The sequence below is a fragment of the Gallus gallus genome, chromosome 10, assembly GCF_016699485.2.
Source record: "Gallus gallus isolate bGalGal1 chromosome 10, bGalGal1.mat.broiler.GRCg7b, whole genome shotgun sequence".
NCBI classification, from domain to species: domain Eukaryota; kingdom Metazoa; phylum Chordata; class Aves; order Galliformes; family Phasianidae; genus Gallus; species Gallus gallus.
In genome coordinates, this window is record NC_052541.1 from 16,880,279 (window position 1) to 16,904,973 (window position 24,695).

At 40.0% G+C, this 24,695-nt stretch overlaps 1 protein-coding gene and 1 long non-coding RNA gene across 3 annotated transcripts in view; one reads left to right on the forward strand and one right to left on the reverse strand.

The window, feature by feature from the left end:
- The first annotated feature begins 3,240 nt into the window (after positions 1-3,240).
- Positions 3,241-23,677, forward strand: SYNM (synemin). 2 transcript variants are annotated; one of them, NM_204809.5, is made up of 4 exons: positions 3,241-4,091; positions 9,372-9,496; positions 14,526-14,599; positions 16,115-23,677. In NM_204809.5, the coding sequence occupies exons 1-4, from the start codon at positions 3,306-3,308 to the stop codon at positions 19,942-19,944; spliced, it is 4,815 nt and encodes a 1,604-aa protein (NP_990140.3). In that variant the 5' UTR covers positions 3,241-3,305; the 3' UTR covers positions 19,945-23,677. The 2 variants fall into 2 exon arrangements, with proteins under 2 accessions (NP_990140.3, XP_046754846.1); XM_046898890.1 differs by lacking the exons at positions 3,241-4,091; positions 9,372-9,496 and adding an exon at positions 11,747-12,003 and having other exon boundaries at positions 16,115-23,655.
- LOC121111595 overlaps positions 13,248-24,695 on the reverse strand; it is a 30,326-nt gene continuing 18,878 nt past the window's right edge. Inside the window, exons 3-4 of the long non-coding RNA XR_005862603.2 lie at positions 15,605-15,673; positions 13,248-13,932 (exon numbers count right to left, since the gene is read on the reverse strand). This is a non-coding gene — a long non-coding RNA (uncharacterized LOC121111595). The remainder of the gene's footprint in view (positions 13,933-15,604; positions 15,674-24,695) is intronic.

Here is a 24,695-nt window from a genome sequence, read left to right on the forward strand (position 1 = left end):
AAAATAAAAGCAGGTTACTGTGCATGCTTGCTCCGGAGGTCACAAAAGGAAGGTGCTCGCTCTCAGGAGTTGTGGCATATATGAAGAGCAAAAATGCCTCTGCAGATAAGCTCCTGCTTTCAGTTTATGGATGAAATCCATACTCTGTGAAACTCCTCTTGAAGCCAGTGGAGGACAGTGGTGCCGCTGCAATGGAGTGCCAAAAAATGTTCCTGGTCTGGAAGCAGAGAGAGGATCCTCAATCCCATGGAGAAACATCACCTCCCCTGGTGACATTTTAGCCAGTGTTTCAGGGTATCCAAGCTTGGTGGGGCACAGCAAAAAGGATGCAGAGAACCCAAGTGCTTCTCTATTAGTGTGGAATTACCTGATATTCATTAAAGTCGTAAATTGTCAGTGTTTTCTTTATTATCACTATCATAAAAGCGGGGTAGCCAGAAAAGCCAGAAGGTGAAGATGGGAAACAGTGTACTTCACATTCTTTCCCCACCTGGTTCAGAGGAATAATCCTCCATTGATCTTGTTGCAGGAATCATCTGTAAACAAACACGTTTTGAAGCTTCCATACAAATAGGAATCACAACATCTTGTGCACCTTTTTAATAAACCATATGTTTTCTTTGTGTCTATCTCAAGAATGTCAGAATCAGAACATTTCCCCAGTGACAGCTCCATCCTTTAAACTTCACAGATGAGACAGAAAGCGTAACAATCTGTGCTAAAATGGGAGTAAGAGTTACTAGGGTGACACTTTGTAATTTGTAGGATGCTGATAATGAACCTTGGAAAAGCACAAGAGCTTCACTAGAGCTCAAGAGATCACAGAGACCCAGTTTGCCTCTGCTGTCACCGAAATAGCGGTGACGACAGTGAATTCTTTCTGCCCTTTCCCTCCCCAGATCTTTGCTACTACTAACTGCTTTACTTCCTAGAGGCAGGATGTTGCCCCTAGCACCAGGGATTTACCTGGGGAGGAGGGAAGCTCTGGTCCATAGCTTGCCTCAGTTGTGTCAAAGATCTGCTGCTGAGAAAGTGATCTCTTCTGTCAGGCTCTTTTGCAGCCATCTTCAGTGATAGCAAAGTTATGGCACCACTTCACCTCTTCCTACAAGGACAGATAAACAACTGTGGCAGCAGAAGCCTCAGGGTTTTATTCATTTGATTGACACTGGTAGAGGGCATCAGGTTTCTTTCCCTTTCCCTTCTTCTGCAAATGCAAATGTCTTCATTAAAGTCTTCAGGGAGAATGATGCTAAGGATGGGTTTGCATTTCAGGTATCTGCATACCTACAGATATCAGGAGGTTCTCAAAGAGCTTCAGAGTGTTTGAATCCAGCTCAGAAAACTTTGAGTTCTGCTTTAGAAAGTGCCTAAACTTTGCCCATGTCCATCATTCCCTCTGCCAAACTGCCCAGGGCCTAGGAACAAGCTATAGGCTGCTCAGCAGACATCAACATACACAACAATGTTCACGGAGAATTTGATTCCCTAGCATGGACAGCTATTCAGTATCTAGAAAGAGATTATGGTGAGGTTTTTTTCAAGACAGATAAAAGTAAAGGTTCAGTACCTGCTGGGTTTTCTACAATGCAATCAAAAAGTTATGCATACAGGTGAAGCAAAAAGAAAACAGCCAAACAACCAAACCAAACCAGCCAACCAATCAACCAGACAGACTGTTAGCAAGGAAGAACAACAGAATGCTGGTAAGTTATTTGGCAGGACATCTACAGTAAGCTCCGGAAAGCTTGCTTAAACCAGCTGCCCTGCTCCTGTCAGAGCAGCACATTGCTGTGGGCAGTGTGCTGGTTGCCAGTGTTCTTTATTTGGGGGTTTTAGGATAACAGTGACATCAGAGGTGGAAAAAGCCTGTAAGCCACAGGAACTTACCTCCTCTCGGAAGCATAGTGGTTTCCCTCATAAAAGAACAGCAAGACAAACAGCAAGTAGAAGTGTCACTGAGGGACTTGATTTTGACCACAAGGCCAAGAAAAAGCAAGTGTCTTTAGTAAATCAGCTTCTCGGTGACCTCTGACAGAGCAAATCTGCCAAGGCTAAATTGGCTCACTTTTAGGCCAAAGCCAATGATTTATCTGTGTTGGTTGGGCTTAAATCCTGTAGGCTTTATTGAGATTAAAAGGAAAGTTTCTCCATGGAGAGCAAAGCAGCAGCCAAAATCTGGCCTTTTGACAGAAGAGAGATGTGGTGCCAGGCTGGGAGGGTTCAGGAGGGGTGCAACAGTGCAGAAATGAGTGTGTAGTGCTGTCAATGAAGTACGGCTGTGCCCTGATGCCCAGCTCTGCAGGGTTTGTGCCAAACTCCAGCTGCTTCCCAGCATGAGCTTGGGTTGGGCACTGTCCTGAGGAGTAAATGCAGACGTGGTGGCTGTGCTGAGCTGGCTGCCTGATGCAAAGCTGCAAATCTCTGCTGCAGCACTGGGTGAAAGTTAAGTGTGTGTAAGAGAGGGAGAGAGAAGATAAAGAGAGGATGCCTGGGGAGATGAAAAAGCTTAGAATGAGTCACTCCTCATCTTTTCCTCTAATTTGGTGGGTAGCACAGAGGGTGATGCTTTTCTGCCTCCTTGCCGAGCAGCTCATGCGAAGTCAGTCTTGGTGCAGTCAATGAAAGGACTTCTCTGCATTCAGCCCATATATGGTGCAAAATAAGGCAGTGGAGAATTGGGCACAGGGATGCGCTGGCTGCAGGCGCTTCTGCCCTGCATTAAGACTGGGAAACTGAGTGCCTTTCTGTTGCTCAAAGATTTTATGAGTCACGGTACAAGTTCAAAATTGGAGGCATTTCAGTCGCTTCCTCAGCCTACAAGTGCCATTCTAAAACAGCTTTTGACTCCTGATATTAACTTAGGCCCAGCCACAGTGTGGTCACCGGTGGATCACAGACTGTACAAAACCCTCACGGCGGCACGGCATAGAGATGGTAAAGCAGGCTGAGCCTCAGCCAGCGCGGCTCCGCACCGAGGGAAGGGTGAGCTTGTCCCGGAGGGGCTGTTTTTCCTCCCGGGAGGCCGGCGCAGGGCAGCGACGCTTCTGCGGCTCCCGTGGAGCGCCCCGGCTCTCAGCGCGGCGGGCAGCGGCCGGCAGGGGACGCCGCAGGGCAGCAGCGCGGAGGCAGGCGGAGGCGGAGGAGGAGGCGGGCGGGCGGTGCTTGGCGGCGGAGCGGGGCCGGGAGGCGGCGACGGGGCGCAGAGCCCCCGGTGAGGCGGCGGCGGAGGAAGGGAGCTGCGCAGCGGCGGCAGCAGCAGCAGCACAGGGGCCAGAGCGGCTCCGACCCGCAGCCCGGACAAGATGTGGCGGCGCTGGGAAGCAGGATGGGACGAGAAGAGGGAGCTCCAGGAGCTCAATTCCCGGCTGCGGGTCTTCGTGTCCCGAGTGAGGGAACTGGAGGAGGAGAACCGCTTTCTGGCGCGGGAGCTGGCGGAGCTGCGGGAGCAGGAGCTGATAGGGCTGCGGGTGCCCGAGCAGGAGCTGGCCTGGCTGCGCATGCAACTGGAGGAGCTGAGCCAGGCGAAGCTGGAAGCGGAGCTGGAGCGGGACGGGCTGCGGCGGGAGCTGGAACAGCTACAGCTGCTGGGCGCCGAGGTGCTGGCGACGCGGCGCCGCCTGGAGCCGGAGCTGGCCGGGCAGCGGCAGCTGCTGCAGCGGCTGCAGGGCGAGTGCGTGGCTCTGGAGGAGCTGCTGCTGCAGCTGCAGGACGAGCACGGGCACCTGGCGGAGCGGCAGCGGCGGGAGGCGGTGGAGATACGAGAGCTGCGGATGGACCTGGCCGCCTTGCCGCCCCCCTTGTCCGCCCTGAGCCTGGAGGAGCTGGAGGAGACCTACGAGATGCTGCTTAGCCAGAGCTGCCAGGAGACTCTACTGCGCTATCAGGAGCAGATCCAGAGGCTGCAAGAGCAGGAGGCGCAGCGGAGCCGAGAGAACCTGGAGCTCCTGCGGGAGGAGAGCCGGCAGTGCCGCCAGCACCTGGAGGACCTCCACCGCCAGGGCCAGGAGCTGTGTGGGCTCCGGGAGCGGCTGGAGCAGGAGCTGCTCGCCATGCAGGACCGCCACGGCGCCGAAGTGGAGGAGTACCAGGTGCGTGGCGCTGTTGCCTTGCCGGGTCCGGGACGCCTCGTCCCTCAGTCGCGGCCCTTCGCCGGGGCTGTCCAAACCGTGCCGCTTCATGCTCACTCTTTGGCGCTTGTTTCGGTGCCCCTCTGCATCTCCTTCCAACATCCCATTCACTTTTTTTCTTTAAATTCTGGCCCATAGTGAGATGTGATCCTGATCGCCCAGCACCTTGCTCTGCAAGGCCCCGTTATGCTGGCAGCCTGCTCCCGTAGTCCTGAGTCTTGCTCTTTCTGCTGTGGAAAGCGCATAAAAAACCTGTGGGTCTGGGCTCTCTTGCTCCCCTCTGCTTCCCTCCAGCAGGATTTCCTCGGGCTGAAAAAGCCCTTCTCTTGGGGCTGCAGGGAGCCCTGTTGCACCACTTTAGGGAGAGCCCTCCACGAAGGGTGGGGTTTCTGAGTGCGATGGTGACCCTGAGAGCATCTTCCTGGTGACAGGTGCTCCTTTCCCAGTGCCCTTGCCAAGTTCCCAAGAGCTGGCTCACGGACTTGCCAGGGCTGCCGCTCAGGTTGGCTCAAGCACACGGTGACACAGAGCAGTCCCCGGGAGGGATGAAGTGAGTCCCTGAGCACTGGGACACAAAACTTCCCTTCTGGCCTGAAACTTAAGGTTGACTTGTTGAGATCAGAGAAGTGATCTGAATTTTCTTCCTGTGTTATGCACAGTTCTGAGCCTAGAGAAATGCTTGTGGTCCGCATTGTAGGTGAGGAAACTTAGCCTTTTGAAGGCAGGAAGATATGTTACTGTGCTACAAACAAGCTGAATGGGAATTGTTTGATAATAAAACCTTACCAGTGTAGGTGATTGGCAGCCGTTTCAGATGGATGTTTGGTGTTTTTAAACAGAGGGTTATCGTAGCATCTGTAGCTGAGAATTTGCTTTCAGCCAGAATAATGTTTGGTGGCACGCATAATCACCCCGAACTGATCAGCAAATGCCAGGACAGAAAAATATCAGTTCATCAAATTTAGAGTGGAGAGCGCGTATTAGATCATCCAGACCATCGATCCGTTTCCCGAGGGCAACATTTCTTTTGTTCATTATTAGACCCTTTTATTAACACTCTGTTGAAGCTCCTTGTTTGTCTGAAGCCTGCTGGTAATGTGACATTGTGTCCACCAGTGGTAGATTATGGAGATGCTGGCAGTTGGGATAGGACTGGGACCTGTTGCTCTGTGTCTGGTTTTTGTAGGCTACTGGATTGTTTGCAAGCTGCATAGTTTGCAGATTGCTGTGAACTGAGTCAGAGTAGGTATGTAAGAAGCAATCAGAAAAGCTTTTAACTTCTGAATCTTTTCTTTCTTTCTTTCTCCCTTCCTTTCTTTTCATTTCTGACAGTCAGCTTTATTCTTCCAGTTATGTATGTAAACACTTCCAAAGTTTTAGAAGTGTTGCGTAAATCTCTCACTAATTAAATCTATCACTTGATTAAAGCCAGGGGAAAATGTGAAGAGGAAAAAAAACCCCAAAAGCTGTCATTCTTTAAACTTTTCTTTTAGGATCCTAAGTTTACACAAATGTACATCAGCCAACTAATATTTAGTTATTTTGATTTCCAAAATCTGTTCTCACCGCACTGTGTTTAAACTGTTTGATTTCCAGTGAAAAAGGTCTTTTCCAGTGGCTCATGCATGAGAAAGAAAAAATCATTGATTCACATTCAGGAAAACCAATTACAGAATGTGTAGAAGCAGCTTGTGCAAGCTTTGTTCTTGTGATTAAGGCTTTTTTTTTCCTCCTCTCAATGTTTCTTTTATTGGTGAAAGTACTTTTAGCATAGATTTTCTATGACTCTTTAAAGAGTATCTATTTTGTGCTTATTTATTGCAAAGTGTCACATAGAAATGATAAGTATGTACAGATTTAAGTCAAGTGATTATTGTCCACTGCAGCTGTAATAGCAATTAGATTTATTCATACTTTCCATATATCATCCAGTCGCCTTATATGTCCATCTTTGTCTCCTACCCCATCCCTATCCTCACTGAAGCTTTCAGCAGCGTTAAATAGAAATATGTGCTTAGAGTTATAATTCAGCTGAACCAGGCACGCTGTAAATCATGCATTGTTTGGAACATTTTCGCTGGTCCTGGGTGCTGTGGAATGAACTCAGTAGATTTCTTATGTCTAACTTCCATGATTTCATCTGTGTGTTCTGAAAATACTTACACAAACACTCTCAGTGATTTGAGTACCAGTTGCAATACGGAGTGACAGCAGAAGGAAGCTCTGTAGTTTTCAGATGTAAAAAAAGATATAGCTGTCGCTTTGAAAGGAGGCAGAAATTTGTCACTAATTCAGGAGCTTTAGGACTGGTTCCTGTGTCAGCCATGTTGTGAGCTCCAGAGAAAAAATGTTTTGTCAAATGGACATGTAATATCAGTATGTCACATGCATTTTTTTGTGTACCAGTTTCCAGCCAGCTAAGCACAGTTCCTCCCCCTACTGAGCCACTGAATGAGCTGTGGGATTGGTAAACAGTACCAGCTGGAAAGGGCTGGAGCCTGATGTCCTGTCTTTATTCCCTCAGTAGGTACAGTTTGGACAACCCAAGTACATTCTTTTCCCCCTACTACCCTTCTGAAATTTCCCACTGCTGACTGGAAAAAGACCTCGGAAGGATGAAAAAATCACTTCTATTCAGTCATACAGTTCTAGTGGGACTTCACCAGGACTTTGAGAGAGGTTGATATGGGTGAGGAAAGATCTTTCTAAGTTAATCCCTTAGAGTGTGAAGCAAACATGGCTGCCACAACATAGGTTACTTTTTGCAAAACTGATGTTTGTCAGTTTCCCATCTCCTGGGCTTTAGACACCTTTTTAGCATGCTTGGAAACGTTGTCAGTTGTCCTCTGTGCCATTGTTAAATATCAGTGACTGGAAGGCTGGGCAAGTGGTTGTCTGCCATCCAGTCTACAGAATGTCTCCTCCTGTTGTAATGAATTCCTTCGGAGCAATTACACAGCTGGCCCAGTTATGTAGCCCCTTATGGTAATCATCAGGACACTGTAACTAATTTTATTTATTTAGTCCCTGTATTTAATGAAGAGGCAACAAATGCCTGAATCTTCTTGTTTTGTATCTTACCACCTTTAGGGATTGGTCTCATAGATATCCAGTCTTTCTTGCCCTTTGTTTCTTTTGCAGACTCTTCTGGCAACACCCTGTCTGTTCTTTTCTCACAGCCTTTTCCTTTTAAAAGCAAGGCCTGGCACTTTTCTTCCCATCTCATCTTGGGATTTTCCATTGTGTCAGTTCTTGAATAGCACTGTTGCCTCAGAGCCTCTAAAGGTCAGTGGTTCTGCTTGCCACAATGCAGAACCATACAGGATGTTACCTTTGCTACAGTGTGGATGAGGCTAGTGCATGGTTGATAGTGCTGTTTCAGATGCACAAATATTATTTGTTTTCTGCCATAAAAAAATGAGCTTTAATATATGCTGAAGACTGTAGACAGAATTTGTCACATCAAGTAAAGTTAATGCCCAAATGTCAGTATAATCATAGAACAACAGCTGCAAATACAACTGAAGAAATAGGTAGACAGATATTCCCACACGCATATGAAGATACAGGCAGCTTCCTTCATGAAGCTGTTTGGTTTTTTTGGTTTTTTAGTTTTTTTTTTTTTTTCTTTTGCATTAAAAAAAAGTCCATTAATGTTTGAAAGGCTAGCACTTCTTAAACCTTGCTTCTGCCAGCAGCATATCATACTAGCTCTAACCAGTCTGGGGAGTCTCCTGCTGCATGTATGCTTTTATGCTATTGTTCATACTGTGATAATTGAACACATAGTGCATAAAAATAAAATATTTTGAATTTTTGAAAACTAGACTACCACCGTCTTGATTTTGCTGTCTGTATTGCAAAGCATTTGTTAAGATGCAATCTAAAATATGCTGTCAGAAATTCCTATTCAGTTCCATATATGTGTGTGAGACTTTGCTTTGTAAATGACAGTTTGATTCCTGCATAGTGCAGAGCAATGTGGACAAAATAGGACTGAGCCTTTGCTGTGGTTTCATTTCTCCCTAGCCCTCAGAAACAAAGTGTAATCTATACCATTTTAGTTAGCTTCAGCACGCCGGCTGAGGAGGATTGATTTTGGATTAGTAGATGATATCCATAGCAGAAAAACCAGTAAGAATCACTTTGAATAGCTAATGCTGTACTTTCAGTTCTGAGTCTGCACTGAATTACTCCTTTCAATTATCAGGGAGAGGATTGTTTTCTGGAGATGGAGATTTGCCCTTCCTGTGAGAAGTAACACCAGTGATTAAAGCACTTGTGTTCTGTGGTGTTCTTTTCAGGAGCAGAATACAGTTATTATAGTCTAAATTAAATCTGTGTTCTGTTTAAGAAGTCTTTGTTGCTTCTTGCATATGGTTAGTCAGCTTTTAAATTTCAATGTTGTATTTTATAAGTATGTTTGATTTTAGATCATTTTGTACTTCAGTATCTTGCAGTATCTGCCTCTAACTCCATTTTCAAAACTTTTCAAAAAGAGCTGAACAGACCTTATTATGTCATCACTCCTCTCAAGTAATTTATAGGCACCATACAAAAGTGCAAAGTTATATTCAGCAATCAAAATGAGGACAAGCGCTCCTTTGTATATCTTCTGAGTAGCAGTTAGAAGAATAGTGGGTGGATTTAGAAGCAAGTATCCAAAGATTGTAGGAAACTTGGTGGGAAGGAACTTCTGGAGGCTCTTCCTTCACCTTTTAGACACTATGAGTATCTCCAAATACACTAGAATCCAAAAAGTGGTTTGGGCCCACACATGTGTAGACCTCAAACTACTAACAAAGAGAAATCAACCAGGTTCTCTTAGCAAAGAAATTACAAAAAATTCAGATCTCAAGAATGATTTAGATATCTGTATCTAAACCCTTAAAATGACAGAATGAATCCCATTCAAGTCACATTTATAAAGCAGTGTATTTTCTTGCTATGCACACTTGATTACTTTTATACACAGGATTTGAATGGGTTTTGCTTAAATATTTAACTAGCTTGATAAAGTGAAATCTTAGCACAAAACTCTGTTTCAGTAATAATGTATATAGGGAAGTCCCAGGGCTGATTTGTTCTGTTTTTTTGGAGTGATAGAATATGTTGATTTACTGCTCACCCAGATTTTTTTTTTTTTTTTTTTTTTGTAATTAAAACTTTCAAGCTATTGAGCATTCAAGTATGACAGATTTTAAAGTTTATTCAAAACTAAAAATCAGTATTCCTTTTTAGCGGATAATCGATGCTCTAGAAGAAGAAAAGCAGTTCCTGACCATGTCGATCACAGACTACCTGAGGGACTATCAAGAACTACTGCAGGTGAAAGCAGGTCTCATCCTTGAAATTGAAACTTACAGGTAAGTATTTCAGTCACACTCAGTTGTCTAATCAGAGGATAATAATAATAAATGTGAGGCAGTATAGCTGCCATCTGTCAGGTTATATAGCAGAATTCATCATTCAGATATTCTGCTTAGCGGCCTCTTGCAATGTTGATGTAAATAGCAAGTATTCAATTGTTTTGTTCCAGCTGGAGAATACTGAGAAAATCACAGAAAAGTCTGTTTGATAAATCCCAGTTTTTTATATTCTTGGTTTGCTAGGGAAATATGTTTGGGTCAAGTGTGAGATATCAACAAACAGTCTTTCGGCTCAAAAATCCTCAGTACTGTATGTATATAACTGGAGACTTGCTAGATGTGTGGCTGAAAAGCCAGAGTATTTCTCCTATCTGGAGAATCACGATGTATCAGTTTGCACATAGTATAGAAGTGATTCAGAAGGAAAAAAAAAAGATAAACTCTTAGGCTGGAGATAGATGCTACTTCTATTGTAAAGGAAGCTGCTTAGTAAGAGAATTCTGGACTGCTGATCTATAATTTGCAGTCCAGTTCTTCTGCCAGGTCTTTTGATAACCATGGCACACGAATCCAGCTTCTTTTCATTTCTACAAAGGATCCTGGCATATACTCTTGTTATGCGTATTGGAGATGAAAGGCACCTCACTTCAATAACCTGAACTTTCCATTGAGAAGTTTCCATTAAGGCTTTGGCGCCTCCCCTCCTCTTGGCACAAAAGGCTAAGGGTGTGCTGTCTGGCCAGCCTCTTGGAGCTGTCTTCTTTTACCTCCCACCTATGTTTTCCCTTTGTTTTACAACTCCTACAGGTCCCATTCTAAGGCTAGTTCTTTCCATTAGTTGGTTGCTTCGGCACTGGCAAGAAGGTTCATTATTGCAAAGAACACCCTTCCCCAAAGACCAAGTGTACTTCCTCTCTAATTCTGCTCATTCTTCCTGCTGTGGGATCCAAGGCTTACTCAGGAAGTGAAATACATATCTTATATGGCTTTATGAAGGTATAACTCATGAACATCTTAATACTCAGTTCTTTTTCTCCAATTTAAGATCTAAGATTTAAGATTTAAGGCAGAATTTAAGAAACTTGGACATAGCACTAAAAGGATACAGTTTAGTGATGGGGCTTGGTAGGTCAGATTGGTGGTTAGATTTAATATTTTTCCAGCTCCTCAGCTATCCAGACTCCTCAGCTATCAGAAGCTTCATTTCAAATAGCAGAGGCTGCCCTGAGCTCTACATAGGTTAAGTCATTTTTCTGCCCTCCTTAAACTGTCTTCTTGTTTAAGGGTAAAATATTTTATTTTGAAATCCTACTGTCATGCAAATGTTCTGCTCTAGGTTGCTATGCTGTGTTTTGAAGCAGCGCAGCCTACAAAGCAGTTTTTGGTCATAGTTGTTGTCAGAACCTCCTAATGCACTTATCAGGTCTACTTTCCAATCCTTCTTAGGTTGGTTTCCTCCATCAACATTTCTTCTGAGTCTTTCCAATTCTACCCCTCAAGAAATCATCACCAGCATTAAGGCCTCCTCAGATGTTCACCATGGCCTTTCCAGTCAGTTTTATTATTGTCTGTGTACAGCTTATACCATCCAATATCTCATATAGTTGTCTTTGTTTTATTTCCTGGAGAACATTCGGAGTCACTGATGTCCAGGTTGTTTCATGTACAGTTAGTCACCTGCTATTCTTCACACGGTCCTTGTCTTCTCATCTCACAATGGAAAAGAACTGTGCTGGATTGGCCTTTACCCTCTAGAAAAGCTTCCTGCATCCCATTCCATTCTCCAAAGACATGTTTTTTATAACTCTTTCCAAATACTCAGGATGGAGAGGATGAATTTTTATGGGCTGCTGGCTAACTGCCCCTCAGATTTTCAGTTTCTGTCATTGAGACAGATCAAGTTACTGCTGTGGTAAATGACCACAATAACATTTACATGACTTCCTTTGCTTTTGACATCTTCTCCCTATGCACCCAACCAGTTTAGCTCATCTATTTGCTCTCCTGGACTACTTTTTCTTTTATCATCCAGTACACAGTAAGGCTTCAGGTTGGCTACCATGGAACTGCTTGCCTTAGATAAATGACATTAATAATGAAATGTGTTAAAGGTGCAGATGTAGTATTTTCTGGAAATATTTAAGTTAAGTCTTAGGTCAGTGTCTATATATGTCACTGGGAGTCAGATTTCCAGGAATTCGCTGACAGTTATTTTTTAGAAGAGTGCAACTTGAAGGAATGCTTTTTGTCATTTCTATAAATACTTAAAAGTTTATACAGTTGAGATTAACACTCCACTGTTCAAGTGGTTTAGTTTCAGATTTAAAGCAGACTTTACCATAAAGAGTTTATGGCTTAAATAGTTGTTATTAAGAAGGGATGCAAAAAAAGTAGAGAAGCAAAATGACTTGCATAAGCTGAAGTGAACATGAAGCCAGTGAACAGAAAATGCCTTTGCTGACTTCCAGACTAGTGCTCAGTACTTTATACTGCATTTTCTTATGGTAATTTAAACCAGTATCGGTTTAATATTTTCTTGTTTACCTGATAGCTGGAGGAAATAGATTACGAACTGTATACAGTAGAACACTGATCCACTGTCCAGTATTTTAGAGGTTTCATGAAGCTTTGCCTTTCATTTTCAAATACAACATATTTTCAGTAGTAATATTTCAGCTCCAGCTTTTCTGTGATCTGTTGCCCTTTGCCGTATACAGTTACCTCTTGGATCTTATTTTTAGTGACTTCATACGTTGCTGCAGCAACTGAACAACTGTTGTTTTAATAGCAGCCAGAAATCCTTAGTCAAACTACCCACATTCTTAGTTTCCTTCATCATGGTTAACACTTTCATTGCCAGCTCCTTGATATGTTCCTGTAATGTCACCGGCTTTTCTAGCATTTATTTCGGAGCAAATCCTTTGGTGCTCACCAGGTTAATCAGATATGATGTTTGCTCTTGGGAACGCTCTCTAGAAGTGTTGAATTGATTTCATTGCTACTAAATGTGGACAAAGACAAGTTGCTTGTATTTTCATTTTCCCTAGTAAGGGTTGTTCTAGGGTTGAATTTGACTAACAAACTGCAGGTGTTTATCTGAACCTGTTTAAGGAGGTGAGTAACCTGTAAACAATGTTAGGTAATTCTAATCTGGCTTTTCTTCTGAGTCAAGGTAAATCCATGGTTGCAAAGAAAAACTTACAGGTGATCTTTGCTCATGTAGCATTGTCCCACTGAATCTAGAGGCAGTCAGAAACCAAAAGAAGCATACAATGTCCAAACTGGGTAGTCATCATCTACAGGTGATATTTAGAATGTCTGCATTGTTCATTTTGCTAGAAAGGCCTAGCAAATGTGTTTATCCCACAGTCTTCAATTGCTTTCAGCTCCCTGCTAGGGAGGCTGGAAGCTTTGGCTATCATAATCCTGCAGCCTCCCCCTTGACAACTTTGATGTTGCAGCTGCTGTTATCAGTGCAAAACATCCGGCATTTCCAAAACTGGAAGTGATGAAACAATTATCTCACCAGAAGGAGTGAACATAAAAACACCGAAGTACTGTACTGATTATAGCATTCAGTTGCATATTTAAAGAACCTGCCATAGAATTTCTAGGCTGTTAAACCACAATGCTGCATTTTTTTTTGGAGTATAGCATAGACTGTGTCCCAGCTAAAGTGGAGAAGATGCAGACTACTTTTCTTCTCTTCTTTTTTTTAAGGACAGCTGGATATACTTCATGTCAGACAGTACAAGCGTATGAGTAGCAGAAGAGAAGAAATCACACAAGTATTTCAAGAGAATTTATTACAAATTTTGGGATCCAATCTTATTGGATCACCATATCTAAAAATGCTAGGACTGAATAAGAGGTCACTCTAGTATCTAGTTTTTGTACTCTGTAAACAGAAGAAGCCAACAATTTTATTTTTATAGAGCAATTTGGTTCTTTTTTCCCCCGAGGGGCAGGAGTATGCTATTTGCCTACATTAATGTAGAGCAGTTAATGCTGAAAATATTTTGCCCCTCAGCTTTGCTAGTATCTGTAGGAAATGTACCTCTGGAGTATTCTCCACAACTGTAGGGGAAAAAAAATAATGTAGACTATCAAGTTATTTAGGAACTGAATAAGCCTGTGGCTGCTGTCTGGTTGTTCTTAGGAGGAGGTGTCCATGTTCAGGCATGCCATACAGGGAACAAAATTTGGCATGAAGGTATGGTAGCAAGTGTTCTCGAGCAATCAGCTGGGTGTGCTGTCTCCAAGAACAGTTGATGTGTGCCACCAGTGCAGAAGTTTCAATCACAAAGATTTTTCTTAGTCCTTTGGTGTATAATATGTTGTGTTGATTTCAGATAGAATAAGAACTAAGAATAATTACTTCCAGCAGTAGCCACTCTTTGACAGTAGAAGTAATATTTTCCTTCAGTTTTCATCTGAAAAGGATAGAAATTACATTCTATAGAAATTAGAATAACTGTTACCTTATATATCACACTGCAACACTTCTATTACTACGTAACCAAGCAGGAAAGCTGCTGGTTATTTGCTTGCCAGTATTATTTCATTTTTCCCATTTCTTTATAAAATATTTCTGCATGTTTCTCTGAAAAAGCTTTACTGAATATCTGCTAAGTTTTGTTTAGCTCATTTTTCCTAATTCTATTATGAGACTATTGTTCTGGAAAAATATGCCAGTTTTTATGATTCCATAATGGAAATCAGTGGATCTTGTCCATGTCAGGAAGCAATATATTGACTAATTTGGAAGTTATAATCTAAAACTATATGGTTTCTATGCTATAACCTACTGCAAGATCATTGTATTATTCTAAGGAAGTGAACTCTCTGAACTAAGATTAAGCCAAGGATTTCTAATTGCCACTGTTAAAATTCTGGGATGAGAATAACATTCGGGATCAGACCCAATTGCAGGATAATTTTTTCCAGTTCTAAGACTTACATGTTTTAAATACTATGATTATTCTTTGCAGTATTTTAATGGAATGCCTTTTTGTGTGTTTTGCAGGGCTTTGTTGGAAGGGAAGAGCAACCAGTGGGTTATTACATGGAGAGATCAGCTTATAGGGAAATTGCCTCAAGGTAAAAAATGAACATAAAAAATGAAAATTGAATTAAATATAATTGAAAAATAGTGCATTACGATGTTTCTTTTTCATCAGTGTACTGTGAAATTGGTTTTGAGTTTTAATATTTTAAATCAAGATCGTGCTCTAGTGTTTAAGAAAATTTATAAAATCGTGACTCAGGTGGAAGAGTTAAGCAGGGAGTGATGTTTCATAGCTCAACAGTGCAAAAACTTTTGGATGCCCATAGTTCTTAAGAGAATTTTGAAGTATGAAGCAAGAAATATTTAATAAAACATAGTTAAAACTGTGGCACTGTGAGTTAAAACCATGAGACACTGTGAGCATTAATAAATGTACATGGGTTTAGAGAGAAATTTAAGCAGAGTAAGAAAAGACAAATCAAAGACATACTAAACATAAAGATACCATTTCTATCTTAGGAGCTGCAAATCTCTGGAGGCTGTGAGAGTATACCAGGGAAGTATCACTATTTACTTTCCCTGTTCTTATACTCTTCCTTATTCTACTGTTGGTCACTGTAAACAGGATACTAGATGAGATGAATTTACAATCTGACTGCTATGGCAACTCTCATTAATATCAGAATTAGACTTGATAATGCTCCTGAGTTTTGTCTTAAATATTATCTTAAACTCACCAGGCTATCACAGACATTAGTCTCAGAAGAGGTTGGAAGTCTGTATCTGTAATAGTAAATTAAATAGACTACAGCATATGTGAAACATGTGCATACACTTGCCTATAATGTTAAGTGGTTAGCACTACCTCTGGCACAGTTTTGATTTGGATTAGCCAGTCCTTTTGCAGGCAATGCTCAGGTGTGTTCAGTGGTTACTGCAGACCTGGAAGCACTACCAAAAGTCAGAGTAGATGTAGCTAACTTTTTAGGAATAGAAGATTTGAATTAATCTTGGAGCTGGACAGTTATTCCTGGTCCATTTTATTAACGTGTACAGATGCAGCCTAAGAGGTTCTTTATTACTCTCCTTTGTTGTACCTTGTGGCTATAAATGACAGTATTCATGTTGTCAACTTCCAGCATGAGGTAGCAGGTATGCCATTAACTCTAGAAAGAGAGAAACTTCAGACCACTTGACTAAAGAAGCAAAAAACAAAACAAAACAAAAAACCCCAAAACCAAGCCTAGGATATTAGCATACATTATTTAATAAGAACTTGTAAGTGTGAATGGACATCAATGTAAATATGAAAGGAGTAATTCTTAAATAAATGCCATAATATCCAATAGCTCATAAAATGTTAAATTAGCAAGAACTTGCAACTCAGTAAAAAGCTTTGCTTTCAGCCGTAATATAATTTATGCATAGACTTAATTATCATGCCAAACCTATGGAAATTCATTTCCAGAGCTTTACTGAAAATAAAGATACATTGCTTCCTTTCAAACTTTAGTGTTACACTTCTTAGTTCATCACCTCTTTATTCTGTACAATTTTTAGATACAAGCCATTATTTTAATATTAGATTACCTATACTCTCTTTGCAGATATTATAAACACTTCATATAATTACACTGATATGTACTCTACTTATCAAGAAAGAAATCAAAATAAAACTTCACCGGCTATCAGGATCACTGATACAAGGCATAGAATACCAGCAACAAATACAAGCAGTTCTGCACGCTATTCAGCTCAGTCAACACAGGCTGGATCACAGACAGCAGTGAGTGGAACAGCTTTTGGAAAAGGTGTTCTAGGTTCAATATATCGCCCTTCAACAACTATTAGAAAGGATGAAAGAATAGTGACAGACCACAAAGAATTAAGAACATATACTCCAGGCTACAGTAGCTGGAAACACACTGAAACGCAGCAGAAAACAATTCCAGAAAGAAAGAAAATAGAAGTTACGTCTTCATCTACAGTATCTTTTTCAAAACAGTCAACACATGCTGAAAGATCGGACAAGGACAACAAAGCTGATACAAAGCCTAAGATTTCTGAAAGTCTAAGAACAAAATCAAACTTCTCTAAATTTCCAACTTATGAGCTGAATACCAGTTCAAAACCATCTGTATATGAAGAAACCATAACTGAAACTCGGACCACAATAAAAGAAAAAAGAGGAGGCAGCAAACCAACTGAAGAAGGCACATCACTGCCAAAAGAAAAAGATAAACTAGAGAAGCAAACAAAGGAGGAGAAAAGGAAGGTAGATGAGAAGACTTTTGTAGAAGAAAGAAGTGTTAATTTTGGAAGGCAGACTGATGCAAAAATGGGGATAGAGCAGAAAAAATATGTCCGGGAGGAAGTCATTAGCCAGAAGGTAGCAGAGAGTGATATTTCTAATGCAAGAACTTTGAAGAAAGAATCTAGCAAAAAAGATACAGATGTATCCTTTGAATCCAAAAGCAAAGAAGTCATTGAGATACCTATCACTCTTGAAAGACCTGCTCCTGATAAAGTATCTCAGAAGAAAAACGAAGATATAAGTTCACAAGACTTCAAAACTTCCAGAGGAAGAGAGACAGGTGACCATGTAACTAAGCCTGCTGAAATTCACAAAATCAGTGTTTCAGAATCTGACCTGAGAGATGAAGAAAAAACTAGTGACAGAAGTCATAAAATGAAGACTCTGGCAACTGAAAGTATAGCAGAGAACATTGCTGCTGACATTTTAAAAAGTTTTACACCGTCTTCTAGTTCAGAAGTATCAACAGACACTAAAGTAACCTCTTTTAGTAAGCAAGAACAACCTGATGATGGGAAAATAAGGACAGAGATTACAGTGCAGTCTCGAGTACAAGAAAACATAGATGTTTCTGCTGAAGCTGACCGAGGAAGTCTTTCAAATCAGGATGTTAGAAAAGTGTTAGAGAGTGCTGAGGGAACTCCTTCCAAGCAGGAGATAGAAAATATAGTACGTCATGGCCTGAAAGGAAGTGGGGTTGCAAAGAATATGTCCGTTAATGTTGAGATTGTGGAGGAAACAGTAGATTATACCACTGATGAAAGAACTGATTTTTCTACACCTTTTGAAGTAGAGGAAGTGGAAGACACATTCCCTGAAAGAGAGAAGCGTTATGGTGATGATGAGCAGGACATAACGCTTACATATGAAGACCTTAAAAAGAAGAAACAACGCCATGAAAGCTTCACTCACGTGGAGGAAGTAACTGAGGAAGATGACTCACCTATTGAACAGAAATATTTTGTGTCTGTTCCTGATGATCATCCTATTATTAATGAAAAAGATGATGACTCAGTGTATGGGCAAATTCATATAGAAGAAGAATCAACTATTAAGTATTCTTGGCAAGATGAATTTTTGCAAGGCACACAGAGTAAGAGAGATGAAGGTGTAAGCTCTCCAGAGGAAACATACAGAGTGGTAGGGGAGGAGGCAGCTGCCCACATATTAAAAGAAGAGCATCCCAAAGCTGGAACATCCCATGTTGAATCTGTTGTTATTGAAAAAGAAATTAAAATACCCCAAGAATTTCAGGCTTCAATAAAGGGGCTTTTATCAAAGGAAACCAAGGACCCCAAGCAACAACTGAAGGAAGCTTTAGAACAGTTGGGAGGCAGTCTGCCAGAAAGTGTAAAAGAGGAACTGTCTGCATTAACAAAAGAAAGTCAAGCTGACTCCAGTAACTTGGAATTTGATATCAAAAAAGTTCATCAAACAGAGGAGGGAGGCTTGCTGACAATTGTTGCTGAAGTCAATCTGTCTCAGACCATTAATGCTGATGAGTTTGATATAGCTCAGCTCGGTGAAATAATTGCAGGTGAGAAGGAGAAGACAACATCACACTCCTTGAAAGGAGATAAGTTGGAGAGAGTTGCTGGTGGTAAAATCAGTACAGAAACAGATGTTTCTGCACGCAGTGATATATACACTCCTGTGGCTAATCAAGAAGTCTACAAGTCATCCACAGTGAGGAAGACTGGTAGCACAGGATATCATACCACCGAAAAAGTCATTTATGATAGTTCAATTTTGGAAACTGCAAATCTTGGAGAAGACTCTCACTCACCAGAATCAACTGATGAGAGCAAATCTGTAAGACATATTAGGGTTGGTCCAACAGAAGTCCAGAGGTTTGAGCAGATTGTATATGAAGGGCCTGGTTCTGAAATGCTGGGGCTCAGTGCCACAGAAGATGTTGTTCAGACAGAAGGCACATCAGAGATGAGCCATTCTGTGAAGCATTTTAAACTGGGTCCTAAAGAAATCCAAACAACAGAAGAAGTAATTTATAGAGGCCCCATTACAACAACTGTAGAAGAGATTGATTCTGGAAATCTTTCCCAGCAGACTTTTTCATCAGACATCAACAGGTCCACAAGGCATGTTACAGTAGGATCAAGGCAAGTAATTGAAGAAGTGTCTTTTGAAGGGCTGGGCTCAGATTCTCTGGAGCTCAATAGCTCAGGGAATCTCTCTCAGTCAGAAGGGTCTGTGGATGTCAGCAGATCAGTAAGGCAGTTTAGATTACATCCAAAAGAGATTCACTCTGAGCAAGTTATCTTTGAAGGACCAATCTCTGGTAAAGTAGAGGTCAGTGACTCTAGAGACTTTTCACAGACAGAAAGTTCAGTAAGACACATTCAATTAGGTCCTAAGGAGTTTATGACAGCTGAAAAAGTCATCTACCAGGGCCCCATCACTGAGCATATTGAAATCAGCGAAGTGGGAGACCAAACCCATTCAGAAAGCTCAGTAAAGCATTTTAGGCTAGGCCAAACAGGAGTTAGAACAACTGAGAGAATCATATATCAAGGCTCCCTTTCTGAAACTCCAGAGCTCATTAACAAAGGACATCTTTCAGAGAATGAAGGAAGCTCAGATATCAGTACATCTTTCAGGCATGTTAGAATAACTCCTGTCGAAACTCAAACGGAACAAATAATCTTTACAAGACCCATTTCTGAAACACTAGAAGATCATTCACAAGCACGAGAGTCGTCTGAGAGCAGTAGCTCCATGAAGCATGTTAAAGTAGGATCCAGTGAGACGTCATTTACTTTTCAAATGGATGTTTCCAATGTGGGTGGAGTATCTATGGCAGAAAGTGAAGAACAAGCAACAGTGGTCATATCTAATAAACAAGACCCTTCTGTTAATCAGTCACAGTTTAGAGTTGAAAGTGACCACAGTGGGGACAGTGAAAATAAAAGAAGTTATATTCACTCCAGTTTTTCCCAAGATCACGTTGAAAACATAGTGGAGAAGTCAGATTTTGATAAAACTGTACAATTGCAAAGAATGGTAGACCAAAGGTCAGTTATTTCTGATGACAAGAAAGTCGCACTTCTCTATCTGGACCATGAGGAAGAAGATGATGAAGAGAATGATGGACAGTGGTTCTGAAAGGACACTTGAATGAAGTCTACTTGGTAATTTGTTTATGCAGGTTCTTCATTATCCTGTGTTTTTTGGTTTTGTTTTGTTTTTCGAGAGAGAGAGAAACTGGGAAGTATTGAAACCTTCTACCTATTCAGTACACTTTTTACTTGATTTGAAATTATATTTTTGGGAGAAATCATGCTATTAATGTTTTTTTTCCCTCAGAGGCCTGTTTCCAGTAACTTCAGATTTTTCTACCTATAGAGACAGAAATTAACTACTGGCTAATTCAGAGGATTGTATTTTTTTGTCTGTTTTATAGCACTTTATTAACAAGTATGTATTTGAATAGGATTTTTCCATTTTTAAAAAATACTGTATTGTATTTGGCTACTAAAATATTCAGAAATTCTCTTTAAAGCTACTAACCACAAATATAAGAGGTCATAAGACTAATGAGGGTGGTAGGTAGCTGATTTTCCGTTCCATTTCTGTGTATTTATATGCAATACCTAATGAAAATATTCTAAAGAAAGATACAGTTATTACAGCTATGAAAACTGAACACAATTTCTTAGGATTTAACAATGCACAGCAAGAATAGACAAAAGTACTATTATCTGTATAGTTAGAATGCAGTGCAAAAAAAAAAAAAAAAAGAAGGGGTAACACTGAAGCAAAAATTTCTTGCAGTATCCATAGTGAGAAATTGTGGAGTAGTACCTTAAAATTTTATTTCTTTTTAAAGATATTAAAAAATAGGCTAGATAGTACTTCCACCAGAGTGGAACTCTACAGCTTCGGTGTGAATACACAGTAACAGCAGCATTTTGCAGTATACTGCTTACCTTGACAGTAGGTATTGCTAATGGTAAGTGTGAAGTGTCAAACATTACATAATGCATAACTTCTTAACACAGTGGAATTAGCTAATATTATCTATATTCTGAAAAAAGTATGTAAAAATGATGTAGATTATATCTGTGATCATTTTGTGTCAGATAATTTCCAGATAATTCTCGTCTTGTTTACAAATGAGAAGATGCTCTTTCTGATCACTAGACCTGCAAACCTAACCAGGGATTTTAATTTTCCCTTGTATTTCTTTTCTCTGGTTATAAAACTTTTCTGTGGCCAAAGTTGGTTTCTGCCTAAACCATTTTGAAACTATATTTATTTCACTTGATTGCACATTGGTTAAATGAAGGATATAAATCAGCTTTACAGTAAAAATTCAGTGACTTCAAAGTCTAGGTCAGAAATCAGAACCAGTTACTGTACTAAACCATGCAGTGCTAGCAGAAACAATAATAGCAGCTGAAGTGTTTTTTTTTCACTGGGGTAAGAAGATATGAAACTAAACACATACAAGAAGAAAATAAACAAATGATAAGCTGCTATATTCACATGCATGCACACACATGCACACATTCACTCACTCACTCTCCTATGCTTTCTCTGCAGAGTAGAAACACACCTGTATCTGGATGGCTATCGTGTGCTGGTCTGGTAGTCTCTGACACAGAATTATTCTCCTGTGGTTCTATACGCATAGTTCTGTGTGTGCTCACCCAGATTAGAATCCAGTTTAAGTATTTTAGTCTGGCATGGATATTTAATTTTCAGATTCTTTTAATATTAACAGAAGCTAGATTTTTCAAAACTGACTGCTACTTTATAATATGAATGTAAATGCAAAGCTAAAGAGAAGTAACCTGCTGACTGACATATCATTCTGTTTCAGATATGGAACAGATTAATCATTGTGTGCCTTAGTAACTAAGTTGGAAACTGTACAAATTATATTAAAACTATTATCAATGTTCCAAAGATTAACTCAGGAGGTTTGTCTGCATTGCAAATCTTTCTGTATATTTTCCTGATTTTATATAAGTACAACAGAGTGAGTATCAGTGTTGATCAGGATTGAATATTTTTTTAATTACGTACTAGGAAATCATTTATTGAAATTGGAATTGTAACCAACAGCTGGAAGATGAAAGGAAACTGAGCTTTGTGGAAGCACCAAAGGCATGTATGCTGTGCTCATCCGGACTGTTCACCATGTAATGGATAACAACGTTTTTCAGAATTATTCATAGGTGCTTATAAAAGACCTTTTGCTTCCATTAATAAGTAGGGTGTTATTAGTCATCAGACTTCAAATATCATCCTGTTTTTGTTTCTGTAGTTGACCATCTACCTTTTAAAAAAGGTAATGTCTTTGTTTATTTTAATAATCATGTATGAGACAGAACTTTCCAGCTAGATACTTAACTGCAAACAGTCAAATTCTGTACTTCAAGTATTATATAACTGAGTAAAGGAAGGAGTCAGATCTGTAAAAAGCAGCAGTATTTAAAAGGAAGTGATCACTGTTAATTTTCTTGAAGTTTGATTCTAACCTGAAACTTAAACATTTTCTTTACATTAGATCTAAAAGTATCTGCAGACAATGTATTTTGTAATCAGTAAAAAGCTACTTCCAAAGTTAAACCTTTTTTATTGATAACCTGTATAATCTTAAACAGACATTGTTCTTAGGAACAACTATTCCAGCACTGTTATATTTATCTTCACCTGCTCAGAGGGTTATATCAACTGAAGAAAAAAAATCAGTAGGGATTCACATAAATGAATCACATAACACCAACATCCTTAGAAATTCAGGAGAAAAGAAAATATTGTTTCCACTGAGGCAACAGAGCCTCTTTAAAAATTCATGTAAACATCACAATCAGCTCTTGTAGGCTACATCAAGATACAGTGCTACTCTGATTGTCTGAAAGGAAACATTTCTTTGGAGTATTTTTGTTAGTTCCATTAAAGATCAGGATTTTACTCAGCTGTTGGAAAGTTAGTTTATTTTAGGGAATTGGCAATGTGCATTAGCATAATGCTTAAAGATATGCACAGTTCACATTTAAATATATGCACAATTCCTTTGCAAGAATACTTTGAGGCTGTGAAAACAAATATTTTGTATGGATGGCATAAGTTTTAAAAAGCTTTATGTAAGCACCAATTTTCCACTTAGCTCTCATTAACCCAAGACATTTTGACATACTGACGGCTTTTGGATAATACTACCTCCAAGCAACAAAATGTAGTTAGGTGGACAGTCACATCCTGCAGGCCTTACAGTTGCATTTGCAAAATCAGGGCCATAGGTATGTGCATTCTTAGTAAGAACAAATGTTGTCTAATGTACTAACCCTGTGTAATAACTTTCTGCATGAGCATTATATTACAACGTGGCTGAAAGGATTCATGATATAACCTTGGGCAGCATGCACTTCTGAAGCTTATTCGTGTAAGTTGTGCTTTTCATTTAAAAACAAACAAAAATAAATTTAATGGTGAGTTTAGATTAAGAAAAAAGCTTTTAAAATATAATTACTAATTTTGGGGGGTAAAAAATATTTATATACTGAGATGGATAAGAAATCGGGCACTATTCTAAATGTGTAAACCACTGGTCTAGATATCAAATATAATATAGAATATAAAGAAAGTTGTGTGAGAGACCTGGAACTCTGTATTGACTGATGTTTGTGAATAGCAGGTGTTTAAAAAGATGGTAAGAATGTTGAAACTGGGTTTGTTGATGTCAGCTGTATGAGACTGCAGGCAGCTTGTATTTTGGTTATTTGAAATGAAACTGCATTTTGGTGGTGGTATAAGCTTTGTGATTTTACACTTTTTCACTCTTGAGTATTAAACAATCAAAATCAATGCAAATGTTTCTCTTTCTTCCTGTCTGATATTTTAAAGGCTGCGTTGTCAAAGGAAAAGAAATTTGCATGTATAAATATCCTGTTCTAAGATCTCTCAGACTGATGAGTTTGTTTCAGGCCAAAGAAGGAACATAATTTTTCATACCAGGAAAGGCACTCCTCTTTCACATTCCTGATGGAAATGATGGAAAATCAGAATGTTTTTTATTGCAACTACATTCAACAAGCACGGATGAGCAGTGCCTCAAGTTCAACAGCTGGTAACATCAGAGGTGGAGTATAAAACAACACAGAAGTTGTAACTCCTGGAGATGCCAGCATTATCATTTGACCAACGCAAGTCCTATCTTTTACCCTTTTCTAAAAAAAAAAAAAAATTCCTTTTCCATTTACCTCTCTATATGCTATAAAGCTCATTTTTCTCTTTAACCACATATCTTATTTGTAATGAAGTAAATTATCAGGCCTTTAATGTTGGCATTATGAGGTGTGTGTGTGTGACAGTAAGATTTTTCTAAAGACATCAACCAGATGTCTTTAAAGAAGAAAAAAACACAATTTCTCAATTTCTTGCAAAACATGAAGAAAGGTATTTGAAGCTACTGACAAAACACAGCATATTCTGAAGCTGCTTAAATGATCAGCAGAATAGTTTCTACTGAAATTGGCTTCTGTCAGAAATATGCTTTCAGCCTTCATCCACTAAGCTAAGAATTATTGCTGCTTAGACTGTCAGTTTTGAAGATCTCATTTCTCTGAAACTTGAAGCGTGTCTCTGAATAGTAAGGAATGGCCTCATAGTGGGTTGGTGTTTATATACTATTTAATATTATTTTTCAGTTTCCTGTTTTTGACACACTTGTGAGTTCACTGTGAAGATGGGGATTCTCTGTTAAATTCTAGAAAGAAGTACTTAAAATTAAATGGAAAAAAAACCCCACAGTTATTTATAGTTTTCTGTTATATCCCTGCAATGAAATGTGAGCACAGTAGACAATGACATCCCCGACAAGCAAAGGTTTTTTTCCAGCTAGGATA

Bases quoted from the DNA above. Each gene is read 5' to 3' on its own strand.
- SYNM (NM_204809.5), top strand. From the start codon at position 3,306: ATGTGGCGGCGCTGGGAAGCAGGATGGGACGAGAAGAGGGAGCTCCAG. The intron at 9,497-14,525 runs GTAAGTATTTCA...TGTGTTTTGCAG, and splicing joins CTTGAAATTGAAACTTACAG to GGCTTTGTTGGAAGGGAAGA. The intron at 14,600-16,114 runs GTAAAAAATGAA...CTCTCTTTGCAG, and splicing joins TATAGGGAAATTGCCTCAAG to ATATTATAAACACTTCATAT.